This window comes from Somniosus microcephalus, chromosome 11, assembly GCF_052327205.1.
Source record: "Somniosus microcephalus isolate GS21.2 chromosome 11, FLI_Smic_1.0, whole genome shotgun sequence".
NCBI classification, from domain to species: Eukaryota; Metazoa; Chordata; class Chondrichthyes; order Squaliformes; family Somniosidae; genus Somniosus; species Somniosus microcephalus.
The window spans coordinates 225288421-225305168 of NC_140997.1; the positions used below are offsets into that span (position 1 = coordinate 225288421).

At 48.5% G+C, this 16748-nt stretch overlaps 1 protein-coding gene across 1 annotated transcript; it reads right to left on the reverse strand.

The window, feature by feature from the left end:
- Window positions 1-278: 278 nt before the first annotated feature.
- LOC147111291 (cytokine-inducible SH2-containing protein-like) lies at window positions 279-15278 on the reverse strand. The gene is made up of 3 exons (XM_086002049.1): window positions 14641-15278; window positions 4158-4399; window positions 279-1240 (listed from the first exon to the last, which is right to left on the reverse strand). Exons 1-3 carry the CDS (start codon window positions 14658-14660, stop codon window positions 759-761), a joined length of 744 nt encoding a protein of 247 aa, XP_085858175.1. The 5' UTR covers window positions 14661-15278; the 3' UTR covers window positions 279-758.
- Between the last annotated feature and the right edge of the window lie 1470 nt (window positions 15279-16748).

Sequence of the window (16748 nt, forward strand, 5' to 3'; positions counted from 1 at the left end):
GTCCCTCCTGCCACTGGAAACAGTTTCTCCTTATTTACTCTATCAAATCCCTTCATGATTTTGAACACCTCTATTAAATCTCCCCTTAACCTTCTCTGCTCGAAGGAGAGCAACACCAAATGTTCAGAGGAACCTCATTTCCTTCTCTCAGCCCAGCACCTGTAGCCGGTCACACAGTGAAACCCTCTTAAAGGAACCCATTCCCTTATAATGGAGCCCCAGTACAGTGAGAATCATTCACACACACTTGCTTTTAAGGTGAATAATGAAATTTCAACGTGATTTATAATACTTTATTAGAAAATATCATATGTACTTTTGGTCATTTTTTTTAAAAACAGGAAACTTTAAAAATGTTCAAAGTGCATTCTTTAATACAAAGGCTGTAGAGGTTTTTTTTTGCAGATCTGTGTTAGGTTTGGATTATTCATTTACTTTCCCAGTGTGTGTTTTCTGAATATGTACTTAGTTCACATTTTAGTTGTTCAACAAGTTCACAGAACCTGCTCCAGCACAATGAAGCAACAAGTCCATTCGGTTGTCCAGGACACAATCCAGGTTTTAAAAATTTAGCGTGTGGCATTAGTCTTCTCCACGTCCAAGTTTTCAGAGCACCCGTGAAGTGGCCGTCTCTCAGCTACCCCCCCCCCACCCAAAAAAACGCACCAAATTTTCTCAGCCTTCTCTTCTAACTCCTGCCCCCTCCCCCACTCCCTCCCCCCCCCCCCACCCTCTCAAAGCAAAAAAAAAACGCAATCTCAGAGGAGGAAGGGGTATTCTTCTAAGTACCCCTGAACTCGTTTCGGTAACGGAAGCTTGTCCACTTGGTGCGTCACCTTGTTAATAGTCAATCGGCATAAGTGCTGAAGTGAGGGGAACGAGTCCTTCCGGTGAAGGGGCTTGATGAGTTTTAGGTGGATGGCGGTGTCCTTGGGTGGCAGAGCCAGCGTGTCTGCCGCCTTGTCGTATCGGTCCACAATGCAAGAGGTGACGTAATGCTGGATGAGGCTGAGGACTTCGCTGAAGGCCAGGATCCTGGGCTTGGCCAAGTAGTAAGAGTCCAGGCAGAACTTGCCATTGCTGTACTCTATGCGGACGTTGGTGGGGCCCCTGTTTGTCTTTACCGACAGGGTCAGCAGGTAGCTGGGGTGCGAGCTGTCTCGAATGAGGAAAGTACCTTCCGGCATCTTGTTGAGTTGTTGCTTTGCTTCGTTGGCTGTGAGTGAGCCCCAGTACCATCCTGTAATTTAAAAAAAAAGTCTCTTTTAGGCTTTGTTAGGAATTCCACCCTTCCCCCCCATTTTACACAACTTGCATTTATATAGCGCCTTTAACAATGAAAAAACAAGAGCCGACCCAAAGAAGGAGGAATTAGATGGGGTAGCCAACACCTTACATCGAATGTACGGCACAGAAACAGGCCATTCAGCCCAACTGGTCCATGCCGGTGTTTATGCTCCACACGAGTCTCCTCCCACCCTTCTTCATCTCACCCCATCAGCATATCCTTCTATTCCTTTCTCCCTCATGTGTTTATCGAGCTTCCCCTTAAATATATCGATGCTATTCACCTCAACCACTCCATGTGGTAGCGAGTTCCACATTCTAATCACTTCCTAGGTACAGAAGTTTCTCCTCAATTCCCTATAGAAAAATAACTAAAAGCCACTTTTATATTAGTCCTTTAAGTTGGATTTCATCACCCTCACTGTCCAGGGACCCCAACTGTCCAACACCCCCACTGTCCAGCACCCTCACTGTCCAAGACCCCAACTGTCTAGGTCCCTCACTGTCCAGGGCCCCTCACTGTCCAGGGACCCCAATGTCCAGGGACCCCAATGTCCAGGACCCACACTGTCCAGGGACCCCAATGTCCAGGGACCCCACCGTCCAGGGACCCTCACTGTCCAGGGACCCCAATGCCCAGGGACCCCAATTGTGCAGGGCCCACACTGTCCAGGACCCCCAATGCCCAGGGACCCCAATGTCCAGGGCCCACACTGTCCAGGGACCCCACACTATGCAGGGCCCTCACTGTCTAGGGCCCCCACTGTCCAGGGACCCTCACTGTCCATGGCCCCCACTGTCCAGGGCCCTCACCGTCCAGGGCCCTCACCGTCCAGGGCCCCCACCGTCCAGGGACCCCACCGTCCAGGGACCCCACCGTCCAGGGCCCCCACTGTCCAGGGCCCCCACTGTCTAGGGACCCCAATGTCCAGGGCCCCCACTGTCCAGGGCCCCCAATGTCCAGGGCCCCCAATGTCCAGGGCCCCCACTGTCCAGGGCCCCCACTGTCCAGGGCCCCCACTGTCCAGGGCCCCCACTGTCCAGGGCCCTCACTGTCCAGGGCCCTCACTGTCCAGGGCCCTCACCGTCCAGGGCCCCCAATGTCCAGGGCCCCCACTGTCCAGGGCCCTCACCGTCCAGGGACCCCAATGTCCAGGGCTCTCACTGTCCAGGGCCCCCACTGTCCAGGGCCCCCACTGTCCAGGGACCCCAATGTCCAGGGCCCCCACTGTCCAGGGCCCCCACTGTCTAGGGACCCCAATGTCCAGGGCCCCCACTGTCCAGGGACCCCAATGTCCAGGGACCTCACTGTCCAGGGCCCTCACTGTCCAGGGCCCTCACCGTCCAGGGCCCTCACTGTCCAGGGCCCTCACCGTCCAGGGCCCCCAATGTCCAGGGCCCTCACCGTCCAGGGCCCCCACTGTCTAGGGACCCCAATGTCCAGGGACCCCACTGTCCAGGGACCCCAATGTCCAGGGACCTCACTGTCCAGGGCCCTCACTGTCCAGGGCCCTCACTGTCCAGGGCCCTCACTGTCCAGGGCCCTCACCGTCCAGGGCCCCCAGTGTCCAGGGTCCCCACTGTCCAGGGACCCCAATGTCCAGGGTCCCCACTGTCCAGGGACCCCAATGTCCAGGGTCCCCACTGTCCAGGGACCCCAATGTCCAGGGCCCTCACTGTCCAGGGACCCCAATGCCCAGGGCCCCCAATGCCCAGGGCCCTCACCGTCCAGGGCCCTCACCGTCCAGGGCCCCCAATGCCCAGGGCCCTCACTGTCCAGGGACCCCAATGCCCAGGGCCCCCAATGCCCAGGGCCCTCACCGTCCAGGGCCCTCACCGTCCAGGGCCCCCAATGCCCAGGGCCCTCACCGTCCAGGGCCCCCAATGCCCAGGGCCCTCACCGTCCAGGGCCCCCAATGCCCAGGGACCCACACTGTTCAGCATTTAGGCTCTTAAATCTAGTCTGCGCAGAGTAAACCCAGGTAAAACTTGGATTCAGACTTGAAAGACCAACCAAAAGTGCCTTATAGTTTGGCAATCACATTGAGAGGAGCCACAAGTGTGGGAAGAAATGGCAAAATTCACGGCACTACAATGGGATGGCGGGGGGTGGGCGGAGGGGTGTTCTCTGAGCTTGGGGCTCGGTCACATTGTTGGGATGGAGTACAGGCAGCTTCACTCAGTACCTGCCCAGATCTGAGAGTGCTCGATGGGTCAACAGTGTGAGAAAGATATTTAATTCCCCAGCACACAATGAACACAAAGATTCACTACAAAATGTAAACTGAAAAAGGAATCAACCTCTTTTGGCCTGAACACCCTATCAGTGTGACTGCCAGCCTCATGGAGATGAACACGTACATTTCAGTTGGCTTTTCCACAGCCCACCGCCCTCACGGATAACAACATTTCTTCAACTCCTCCGCAACCCGAAGCAAAGAGACGGCACCGCACTTTAGGAAGGACGCCTAGGCTTTGGAGCGGGTGCGGAGGAGATTTACTAGAATGGTACCAGGGATGAAGGACTTCAGTTGTGCGGAGAGACTGGAGAAGCTGGGATTGTTCTCCTTAGAGCACAGAAGGTTAAGGGGAGATTTAATAGAGGTGTTCAAAATCATGAGGGGTTTTGATAGAGTAGACAGGGAGAAACTGTTTCTACTGGCAGAAGGGTCGCTAATCAGAGGACACAGATTTAAGATAATTGGCAGAAGAATCAGGTGGGGAGATGAGGAGAAATTTTTTACGCAGCGAGTTGTTGTGATCTGGAACGCGCCGCCTGAAAGGGCGGTGGAAGTAGATTCAATAGGGAATTGGATAAATACTTGAAATGGAAAATTGTGCAGGGCTATGGTTGGGATGAATGCTCTCACCTGACAGATCCAATTGTCGAAGGGTGGTGGTGATGCATTGCATATCGGCTTCAGGGTCTCTCTTCCCGGCATGCTCCTGGTTCTGCTGCTGTACCGGCACTAGTGAAGAATTCTCCTCCTGAAAAGTCATAAGGGACACGTTCCTCAAGGTCCGGTTTTCCCGTGTTTCCGAGATCACAAATAAGTCAGCTCTTGCTCGTGTCAGAGGGATGTTTACTGCTCCTTGCTGTGCCGGTAAAGGTCTAGAAATAGGGAGGGGAAAGAACGTTTCCTTTTAATACGAGGATCCACATAACAATAAGATAACCCACGTAATCCCGCACAATATTGACATGAGCTGTGACATAAGAAAACTACTAGGCACTTGGTCTGAGTGTTAAACAAGGCTTTAATCAACTGTTTTTCAACATGGAGATCTAGTTGTGTCCTTCACTAGTTCCTGTTAAAGAATGTCCTGAGCAAGCTGGGCCCATGCCCGAGTATTTATACTCGCCCTGGACAGCGCCACCAGCAGGCCGCCCAGTATCATTTCATAAGTCATTTCCACATGAATGACAAGATTCATGTCAAGCTGTATTTGCTGCATTGTGATGACGGTAAAATAAAATTTGCAAACACTGGTTTTGCAAGCAGCAAGGCACCTGTCTCCTAACCTCACAGCTTTGAGCTGTAGGCTTCTCTGTCACTTCAGATTGCCTGCTATGACCTGACAAAGCCAACTCGGCAGAATGCCATTTTGTAATGGGAGACGTGAGAAAGAAGGAGGGTGGGAGAAAGAGGGGGTGGGGGGGTGAGAGAAGCATTGGCCCGGGTCACTCGTTTACTTCATCTCAACCATCCAAGCTCTCAATGATACCGGGGCTAAAAGGGTTAAATTATGAGGACATGTTTAGACTAGGCTTGTATTCCCTTGAGTATAGAAGATTAAAGGGTGAGCTAATTGAGGTGTTAAAGATGATTAAAAGGAATTGACAGTCGGAACAGGCTTGAGGGGCCAAATGGCCTTCTTCAGTCTCTATGTTCCTAACTGAAGGAGGCAATGGGAGGCTAGCAGCTCTTTCTCAGAGTTAACACAGTGGGGGATAAAGTGGGGGTCCTAGAATAAGAAGAAACATGGGCATCACTCAATCTGCACTGCCCCAGGGTAACGAGTACTACCAATCCTCTTCTTTAGACACTGCTGCATATCTCCAATATTTGTGATTTTCCTTTTATCTGTCCAGTATGGTATGTGTAGTAAAGAGCCGACTGTTTTTTTAGCATAGAATTATAGAATCACACAGCACAGAAGGAGGCCATTCAGCCCATCGTACCTGTGCCGGCTCTTTGAAAGAGCGATCCAATTAGTCCCACTCCCCCCTGCTCCTTCCCCATAGCCCTGCAAATGTTTCGCCTTCAATTCCCTTTTGAAAGTTACTATTGAATCTGCTTGCACCGCTCGTTCAGGCAGCGCGTTCCAGATCACAACCACTCGCTGCGTAAAAAGAATTCTCCTCCTCTCCCCTCTGGCTCTTTTGCCAATTATCTTAAGTCGGTGTCCTCTGGTTACCGACCCTCCTGCCACTGGAAACAGTTTCTCCCTGTCTACTCTATCAAAACCCTTCATGATTTTGAACACCTCTATTAAATCTCCCCTAAACCTTCTCTGCTCTAAGGAGAACAATCCCAGTGTTAGATCCGTGATTCTTTAAATAGGATGTTTCCCCAAGAACTACACGGAGACTGTAACTTAACAATCAACAGGTGTTTACTGGAGTAGGGTAGTCCCAAGACTGACGTACAGAAGCCTGCTCCGGCTTTATATACAGGTGTGGTCACTGCCGGTACTACAGTATACAGGAGCCGTCTCTCTTAAAGGTACATACACAACACCCAGCTTCTCCAGTCTCTCCACGTAACTGAAGTCCCTCATCCCTGGTACCATTCTAGTCAATCTCCTCTGCACCCACTCCAAGGCCTCGGCATCCTTCCTAAAGTCTGGTGCCCAGAATTGGACACAATACTCCAGCCGAGGCCTAACCAGTGATTTATAGAGGTTTAACATAACTTCCTTGCTTTTGTACTCTATGACTTTTTTTCCAAGTATATTTATGCACAGTTTAAACTGCATTCCTGAAACTGCTTTGCTGCGATTAAAAATGAAGCGTTCTATCTATTTTCTGGGATTTAAGATGTCTTTGTTGCGCAGCATATAGAATTCTTTCTCTCATTCGTCATCTGCTTTGAGTCTGCTTCTTTGTAACTTTTCACAATCATGTAAAAATCGCTGACTAATGTCATTTGACGTACTCACTGGCTCTTTCCCCCATCTCAAACAAAAGGAATTGTTGCCTTGCAAGACAAGAGTTCATGATGCTTCTTCAAGACCATTTGTGACATTTATGTGACAGACCAAAGGGCCGACATTTGCTTAAATGGGCGCAAAATATTTTCAGCCAAACCTAATGGCGGCCATGGCTCTGTTGTGAGCACTCTCGCCTCTCAGTCAGAAGGTTGTGAGCATAAAAACCTAGGCCTGACACTCCAGGGCCAGTGCTGAGGGAGTGCTGCACTGTCGGAGGTGCCATCTTTCAGATGAGACGTCAAACCGAGGCCCCGTCTGCCCTCTCAGTTGGAGGTAAAAGCTCCCACGGCACTGTTTCGAGGAAGACATTTATCTCTCAGCTAACATCACAACTAAACAGATCACCCGGTCATTATCACATTGCTGTTTGTGGGAGCTTGCTGTGCGCAAATTGGCTGCCACGTTGCCTACATCGCAACAGTGACTACACTTCAAAAAGTACTTCATTGGCTGTAAAGAGCTTTGGGATGTCCTGAGGTCGTTTCTTTTAGATTGCACTGCCTGGGGTGGGGGGTGGAGAAGAGTAAAATACAACAATCGTTAAGGATATGGGGTCACGGTCTGGGTTTCTACAATATCCTTCACTCCAAGCAACCAAACTGATATCGTGCCCTTCACCCGAGGCCAGCATGACTTTAATACAATGGAGGAGGGTTGCGACAGACAAGGGGGAGAGAATGTTTGCTGAAACACAATCTGCAATTTCCTCAATTCTGTTCCATCAATTCCAAAAAGGACAATTAGAAGCACTTCCTTATCTGAGGCAAAACCGACCAAGTCGCATTAGAGGAAGCCAGAACAGCCAAGTCATGGTCGTTAGGTTTTACCAACGAAAGCAAGTGAAGTGGGGGGGGTTAGGGATGGACATTTTTGTACATCTAATGAATGCAGGGCCTCAGATAGTAGCAGCCTACTGAAAACGGGTTATCTAATGAAGGTCAAGGCTCTCCTGAAGGTGCTGGCTTTATCCTGGGGATTGGATCCATGGGCGGCGGCTCTCCAGTACCCCAGCCGCGTGGCCACATTTTCCCCCCCACGTGTGGACCTAGGCAATGAGTGGCAGCCGGCTATTCGACATGGAGGGCCTCACAGCTGAACCTGATCATATTCTCCCCCCGATGCCTGCACACTCACTAGCACGGCTCCCCCCGATAGTGACGAAAAGCAGAAATGCTGGAAGACGTTTCTCCACCCTAGCCTGAGGGCTCTGCGAGCAACTCCAGCAGCCCCATTGTTAAAGAGAGAACTTGCATTTATGTAGCGCCTTTTTGACCTCAGGATATCACATGGCACTTTACGGCCAGTGAAGTACTTTTGAAGTGTAGCCACTGTTGTAATGTAGGAAACGGGGCAGCCAATTTGTGCACAGCAAGCTCCCACAAACAACAATGTGACGATGAGCAGATCATCTGTTTTTAGTGATGTTGGTTGAGGGATAAACATTGGCCCAGGACACCGGGGAGAACTCCTCTGCTCTTAGAACATAAGAACATAAGAATTAGGAGCAGGAGTCGGCCATACGGCCCCTCAAGCCTGCTCTGCCATTCAATAAGATCATGGCTAATCTTCGATCTCAACTCCGCTTTCCTGCACTATCCCCATATCCCTTGATTCCCTTAGAGTCCAAAAATCCATCAATCTCAGCCTTGAATATACTCAACGACTGAGCCTCCACAGCCCTTTGTGGTAGAGAATTCCAAAGTTTCACAACCCTGTGAGTGAAAAAATTCCTCCTCATCTCAGTTTTAAAAGGCCGACCCCTTATCCTGAGACTATGACTCCTAGTTCCAGACTCTTCTTCGAAATAGTGCCATGGGATCTTTTACGTCCACCTGAAAGAGCAGACGGGGGCCTCGGTTTAACGTCTCATCTGAAAGACGGCGCCTCCGACAGTGCAGCACTCCCTCAGCACTGCACTGGAATGTCAGCCTAGATTTTGTGCTCAAGTCTCTGGAGTGGGACTTGAACCCACGACCTTCTGACTCAGAAGCCACGGCTGACACCTAATGATGAATATTGTTATTTATGATGGTTGAAGTGAACTAATAGTCAGCCGTGCCTCAGTGGGTAGCACACTCTGCCTCTGAGACAGAAGGTTGTGGGTTCAAGTCCCACTCCAGGGACTTGCACACATAAAGCTAGGCTGACACTCCAGTGCTAGTGCTGAGGGAGTGCTGCACTGTTGGAGGTGTCGTCTTTCGGATGTGATGTTAAACCGAGGTCCCGTCTGCTCTCTCAGATGGACGTAAAAGATCCTGCGACACTATTTCGAAGAAGACCAGGGGAGTTATCCCTGGTGTCCTGACCAATATTTATCCCTCAACCAACATAACAAAAACTGATTTGGTCATTTTCACATTGTTGTTTGTGAGCAAATTGGCTGCCGCATTTCCCACATTACAACAGTGACTACGCTTCAAAAAGTACTTCATTGGCTATAAAGCGCTTTGACACGTCCGGTGGTCATGTAAGGCACTATATAAATGTAAGTCTTTCTTTCTTAATGCAGTTCTGAATCAGGGATCTCTGGATCACACAACTTACAGTACTACTAACCCATTAAGCCAACAGAGGGCCAAAACCTGACCCAAATTTTCCATTGGCATTAATCAGTTCAAAATAAATGGATTAACACAGGCAATAAAATACCAGTAATTGGAAAATCTAGACTCATGTTCCTGAAGAAGAAAACCAGATGTGTAACGTAGGTCAACGAACAGCTGGATGGATTCGAGAAATGATTCCAACCTTTAGCACGCATTATTGACCTCAGTGCAGACCAATTAGGTTGAAGCAGTAAACAATCCCTTAATAAATCTCGGTGCCCAATGATGTTGTACCCTTCTTTCCAAAAGACCGTTCCGCTAGACGACGTCTGCTGAGAAGAATGTCCGAGATTCGGCCCGTCAGGGGCAACGCCATCAGAACGGCCGAGAGGAGCAACCAAGCTGAGGCTAAAGTTGGAGGTCTTTGAATCCCTGAGCTTCACTGTGTCCGCAAAGATTCCGTTCATCAGTGACTAGATTGTAAAACACGATTGACTTTGGTTTCTCCGCCTTGCCAGTAGCCTGCTGACACCTGCGACGCGGAAAAAGTAGCCAACTGGGTGAGATACTTAAAGAGACGCTGCTGCCCGTGGAGCCACCTTCACCGCCTTCGGTACATGTGGGGGCAGGAAAGCTGTGTGTGTGTGTTTGTGGGGTGGGGTGGGGGGGGAGAGGAAGGGAAGAATTACACGTGTTTGAAGGAGACGACAGCAGAGTTAATGGGCTGGATGGATGGGCTAAATGGTCTTATCTCACCCCAGGCTTTCCTTTATTTAACAGGAGGATCAATTACTAGGGCCGAATTTTTAATTTTTGTTTTTATTTTGCATTCAAGAAAACTGGTGCCATCTTAAAAATCAAATGTGTGGCTGGTTTCTATTTAACCGTTTGGATGGAAACACACGCAGGGGCTTTCAGCCAATCGCAAAACACTGAAGGTTCGGGTTTGTTTTGTTTCTTTGTTGTAATGTGTTGAATGGCAGTGAAGCCAAGTATCACACTCAAGCCCACGTGAGCAGTTAATCAGCTGTACATTCTTTCAGGCATCTTAACCTGTTCTGAAAGATTTCGAAGGAGTTGACCAGCAGGATTTGTAAATAGACTCATTTCCAAGAACATTGTGTACCAACACACTCCCATTTTCATCGCTGGCTGCTATTCAAACTCTTGTGGATAAATAAAGCTCACGTGTTTTTAAATGATACCTTATTTCAACTGACGAGGTCGCTGGATAATACCCCTCTTTACAAATTTTTATTTAAGGAAGCCTCCAATTGTGATCCCCACAGCAAGTGGAGTGAAACTGAGAATTAAAAAAAAAAGACTTGCATTTCTATAGCGCCTTTCACGACCACCGGACGTCCCAAAGCGTTTTACAGCCAGTGAAGTACTTTTTGAAGTGTAGTCACTGTTGTGATGTAGGAAACACGGCAGCCAGTTTGCGCACAGCAAGCTCTCGCAAATAGCAATATGATAATGACCAGATAATCTGTTTTAGTGATGTTGATTGAGTGATAAATATTGGCCGGGACACTGGGGAGAACTCCCCTGCTCTTCTTCGATAATAGTGCCGTGAGATCTTTTACGTCCACCTGAGAGAGCAGGCATTGGTTTAACATTTCATCCGAAAGACAGCACCTCCGACAGAGCAGCACTCCCTCAGCACTGCACTGGAGTGTCAGCCTCGATTTTTGTGCTCAAGTCTCTTGGAGCGGGACTTGAACCCACGACCTTCTGACTCATAGGCGACTCAGATGAGACGTTAAACCGAGGCCCCGTCTGCTCTCTCAGGTGGATGTAAAAGATCCCACGGCCACTATTTCGAAGAAGAGCAGGGGAGTTATCCCCGGTGTCCTGGGCCAATATTTGTCCCTCAAACAACATCACTAACACAGATTATCCAGTCATTTATCTCACTGCTTTTTGTGGGAGCTTGCTGTGCGCAAAAGTGGCTGCCACATTTCCTACATCACAACAGTGACCTCACTTGATAAGTGGGCTTATACTCACTGGAGTTTAGAAGACTGAGAGGGGATCTCATCGAAACCTATAAAATTCTGTCAGGCCTGGACAGACTAGATGCAGGAAGGATGTTTCTGATGACTGGGGAGTCCAGAACCAGGGGTCACAGTCTAAGGATAAGGGGTAAGCCATTTAGGACTGAAATGAGGAAGAATTTCTTCACCCAGAGAGTGGTGAACCTGTGGAATTCTCTACCACTGAGGGCGGTGCAGGCCAGTTCATTAAATATATTCAGGAAAGAGTTGGATATATTTCTTAAGGCTAAAGGGATCAAGGGATATGGGGAGAAGGCAGGGACAGGGTACTGAATTTGGATGATCAGCCATGATCTCATTGAATGGCGGAGCAGGCTTGAGGGGCCGAATGGCCTACTCCTGCTCCTATCTTCTATGTTTCTATGTTTTGATAAAGCTCTTTGGGATGTCCTGAGGTCGTGAATGTCTTTCTTTTTTCTTTTCTAAAAACTTGAGCGTCCGGCATATTCATTTTCATACCCCTCCTCTTCCCTCTCCCTCTCAATTGTTAAAGTGTTTTGTTTTTCTTTAAAGATCTCCCTCCTCCTCCCACCACCCCCCTGCCCCCTATCAGACCATTCAGCACCTTCCAGCTGGGTGTGTGAGCAGGTGACCTTCACTGATGCGAGAGCAGCCTAGGGATGACAAGCCCGTCGGTTTACACCTTAATCCTTGCGAGGAACCACCTTCCCCAACAGCCTAGCCATGAGTCTGTACATGTGGGGACTGGCAGACACAAAAAGCCAACACAGTAATTGACTCCCACTCTCCAATTCTTAAGCACGATACATAAATAACATTAGGGTAACATTACTCGGGTGTATAATTGCTCCACTGTACTTATGAGGCCTTGAAGTGAGCATCTTCCGACACAGATTGAACTAACATTGTCTGCAGCATGCACAAATGGTCTTTTCCATGCACTGGGACGACTACTTCAGCACTTTACTGTGGTAATTTGATCACCCAGTGGGAGTTGTACTTGTCACAACTGGAGGGGAGCATTACAGGGGTTTGTACCAAACACCTTGGGGGAAAAATTCAGTTGTTTGCGCCTCCCGTTAGCGCCTTAAGAGGGCGCCAAGTGGGGCGCAAAGCAGCTAGCACCCGGGCGCGGCGATGATTGTGCCGCTCGCGAAATTAACTAGAAATTTTGCAGTGGCGCTAAACACTACCGCCACGATCTCCTGCGCCGGCAGATCATGACATCAGTCGAGTGCGCAACGCCCCAGTAGCACCCCGGACCGGATATTGAGTGGCGCCCCCTGCCTTACCGCCTGCCGCTAGCAACGACAGGTTGAGGGGAGCGTTTTGCTGTCACAAAGGGACTGGGGGAGCGCTATTTAAAGGCGACCGCTTCCTGCCTTTTTTTGTCGGTGACATTTTTGCACCACGCATTCTGAGAGAGAGAGAGAGACTTCTGGAGAGATTCAACGCTGTGTGAAGGAGTTTTGAGTGCTGAGCAGCACTTTGCAGGTTTATTTTGCTTTGCCCTTCCTTGCTTCGCCAGCGCTCTGAGGTAGCGCCTCGCTCCTCGGCCTTTGCGCCTTAAGACAGGTGTGAAGCACCTGATTTAGCGCTCCAATCACCTCCAGGGGCGATAAAAGCCAAGTTTGCTGTCGGAGGCGATAATTAGCGCCAGGCGCTAAACTTTGCGCACGGCCAATAATGGACACCCAAATGGGGCGATACCGATTTTTTACCCCCTTATCTTCACTGCATTCGAATGGGAAGCAATCCGTTTTTCAAAACATCTATTTTTCAATCCGACATAGTATTTGTCAACTGCATTCCCTTTGATTCCCCCTAAATCTAGAAACCTTGGAATTGAGGGGAGAGGGAAGAGAGAGGGGGGGTAGGGGAGGGGGGGAGGGGCAACAAAAGAAAGACCTGCATTTCTATAGCGCCTTTCACAACCTCAGGACGTCACAAAGCGCTTTACAGCCAGTGAAGTACTTTTTGAAGTGTTGTAATGTAAGAAACGCAGCAGCCAATTTGCACACAGCAAGCTCCCACAAACAGCAATGTGATAATGGTCAGATCATCTGTTTCTTTTAGTGATGTTGATTGAGGGATAAATACTGGTCCAGGTTAAAAGAGGGTAGACAGACTAGATGCAGGAAGGCTGTTCCCGATGATCGGGGAGTCCAGAACCAGGGGTCACAGTCCACGGATAAGGGGTAAGCCATTTAGGACAGAGATGAGGAGGAATTTCTTCACCCAGAGAGTGGTGAACTTGTAGAATTCTCTACCACAGAAGGCAGTTGAGGCCAATTCATTAAATATATTCAAGAAGGAGTTAGATATATTTCTTAAGGCTAAAGGGATCAAGGGATATGGAGAGAAAGCAGGGACAGGGTACTGAATTTGGATGATCAGCCATGATCTCATTGAGTGGTGGAGCAGGCTCGAGGGGCCGAGTGGCCTACTCCTGCTCCTATCTTCTATGTTTCTATGTCTATGTCCTCCCTTCCGATCTACTTACCAGGGTTCGATCATAGATAGATCAGGAGTCCAACCAGGGGGGGGGGGGGGGGGGGCGGGGGATGGGCACAGGATGAGCAAGCCACCCTTTAAAAGAGTTCTTCCCTGATTGTACTCGGTTGAGCAGTCGGTCTGTACCGACAGTTAGACGGCAGGACAACCTCTCACCACATACGAAGGTTCTCCAGCAAATGGCTAACTAATTATTCATTTGGTGACTATGTTGTCTTCTTGCTAAAGATGGGTGATGATGGCAGGCACCGGGACCTAGGAGAGACGGCCCAGAGCATGAGCAACAAAACCAATGCACCTCACAGCCTGCCCAAGCCAGTTTTTTTTAATATTTGTTCATGGGATGTGGGCGTCACTGGCAAGGCTGGCATTTATTGCCCATCATATGTTTAATCATAATTGTGCTGATTCAAGTGTACCAATCTACTGGGTCAAGTCTTCTAGTTCTGTGCCCACTGCCCCCCATTCCACTCCTATCTACAGCTGGCACTCATTCATTTTTAAAACAATATAAACAGAATTAAAATCTACTCATTTGAATTCTCACTTTGAACTTCAACTTGGTTTGGAGTTTCTTTTAAAGGCGCGTGTTTTTCGACCAAGTTCACCCTTACCCCTCAACAGAATGGATACAGATTATTTATATATTTTTTTATAACACAAGGATAGCGGTTGATTGAAATTAAAACTGTCTCATCCAGTCACATTTGCTTGTTGGCTGCAGTATCTATATCCTACAGGGTCAAACACACAGCCTGGGTTTTTTTTTTCATTAAATCGCTCCTCAAAAAAATTAAAGAGTTCATCAATTCTCTGCTTCACTTGTGAGATGAAAACCCAGAATTGTTTTATCTTATATAGGTCATCATTTCAGGGACATTACACAACGAGTTCTACACAAGTACACACTCCCGTTATAGTTTGTAATCCGGAAAACCTGTAAAAAAAACAAGGTTCTGTTTATGCAGGACACAACTCTGTCCTGACATTAAATCGATTGAAACGTTAAAACCATCAGAAACTATTTTTTTTTTTTTAAAAAGGGGAATATGTTAACTCACCCTTGTAAGCAGAGCAGCATGTCAATCCACTTCAGCCTCGAAACTGACCAGAGAAATTGTGCAGAAACCCCCACACACACACACACACTCACACAGAGTGGATTTCAAGCCTTCTTGTAGTCTGTGCGATGGGGAACTGGTGGGATTTTCCAAAGCACCTCAATTTCCTTCAGTCTTATCCACACTCAAATATCTCTCTCCACACAAGTCTTCCGATGTGGTGGTGGTGGGGGGGAGGTTAAGGAGAGAGAGAGGGGGGGGGGGGGAAGGGGTCTAACAAATATAAATAAACAAATAAATAATTAAACCTATTTTTTGCCTTGCTCCTCGCCTCAAAATTGAAGAAGCCAGTTGCTCTTTTCTGTAAACATCCCAGCTCGGAGTGAAGCAGAGGTGATGCGAGCTCAGAAGGCTTGGAGCAGACTGAGTGTGGGAGAGGGGGAGAGCTGGCAGATGAAGGAGGAGGCGGAGGAGGAGGAGGAGACAGCTGCCGGCTTTGATCGCCCTACTAACATCAATTCCAAGAATGGGGATTCCTAGAATTGCACGGAGGCTGATGCACGCCAGCAACTTCGAACACACCCCCCCCCCAAAAAAAATATATAATAATAATAATGGGGACTTTCAGTCTGATCAACAAAAACACAACTAACTCTGCTCCACTTGTCACCCGACGCTCCGCCTTGCGTGTTTTAATTCATTCTAAAAGTGTGCTTTAGACTCACTCTTGTCTACTTCCCCCCCAGTTCTGGTCTTGGGCTCTTGGCCAAGAATGTGTTACAATGTAGGACGGAAATGCCTTTTGATTTCATATTCCAGGAACTTTCCAAGAATACCGCCCTGCGTGTCATGCAAGAAAAAATAGGTAAGGCGGCCAATCAGCGATCTGAGAAAAGGGCAAAGCGTCTTTTTCCTGGTTACACCACGCTGTGTAACACAACCCAAACAAACCAACCTCAAGGCGCCAGTGATTAAATCAAGTGGTTCCCGTCTTTTATTTCTGCCCGTTTCTGGTAAAAGGAGGGAGAGGATTTGTTGTTGTTGTTGTTGCTGTTTTGCAGAGTATCCATGGTGTCAGCCAATGAGTGAGACTTGTGGCAGGACTCACAGCAAACAGTCTGTTTTACAGCAACAAAGTGTATTTAATCCGCAAACGGAGCCTTTTTAAACAGTCTGCAGAGTCTATTTAAACAGTCCCTACAGCAAACCGTCTACAGAGTCTATTTAAACAGTCCCTACAGCAAACAGTCTACAGAGTCTATTTAAACAGTCCCTACAGCAAACAGTCTGCAGAGTCTATTTAAACAGTCCCTACAGCAAACAGTCTACAGAGTCTATTTAAACAGTCCCTACAGCAAACAGTCTACAGGGTCTATTTAAACAGTCCCTACAGCAAACAGTCTACAGAGTCTATTTAAACAGTCCCTACAGCAAACAGTCTACAGAGTCTATTTAAACAGTCCCTACAGCAAACCGTCTACAGAGTCTATTTAAACAGTCCCTACAGCAAACCGTCTACAGAGTCTATTTAAACAGTCCCTACAGCAAACCGTCTACAGAGTCTATTTAAACAGTCCCTACAGCAAACCGTCTACAGAGTCTATTTAAACAGTCCCTACAGCAAACAGTCTACAGAGTCTATTTAAACAGTCCCTACAGCAAACCGTCTACAGAGTCTATTTAAACAGTCCCTACAGCAAACCGTCTACAGAGTCTATTTAAACAGTCCCTACAGCAAACCGTCTACAGAGTCTATTTAAACAGTCCCTACAGCAAACCGTCTACAGAGTCTATTTAAACAGTCCCTACAGCAAACAGTCTACAGAGTCTATTTAAACAGTCCCTACAGCAAACAGTCTACAGACTCTACACCCTCCAGACCCAGTCTCTGATCCAACTCCCTGTCCTTTCACAGAGACATCTCTCCTCCTCCAACCTTCTCAGTTCATGCTGACACTCTTCCCCCGCACCCCTACCCTCAATCAAACCTGGCACTCTCCCCCCTCCCCTCCCCCCATTAAACCTGGCACTCTCCCCCCTCCCCTCCCCCTATTAAACCTGGCACTCTTTGCCCCACCCCTCCCCCCATGAATCCTGCTTCTCTTCCC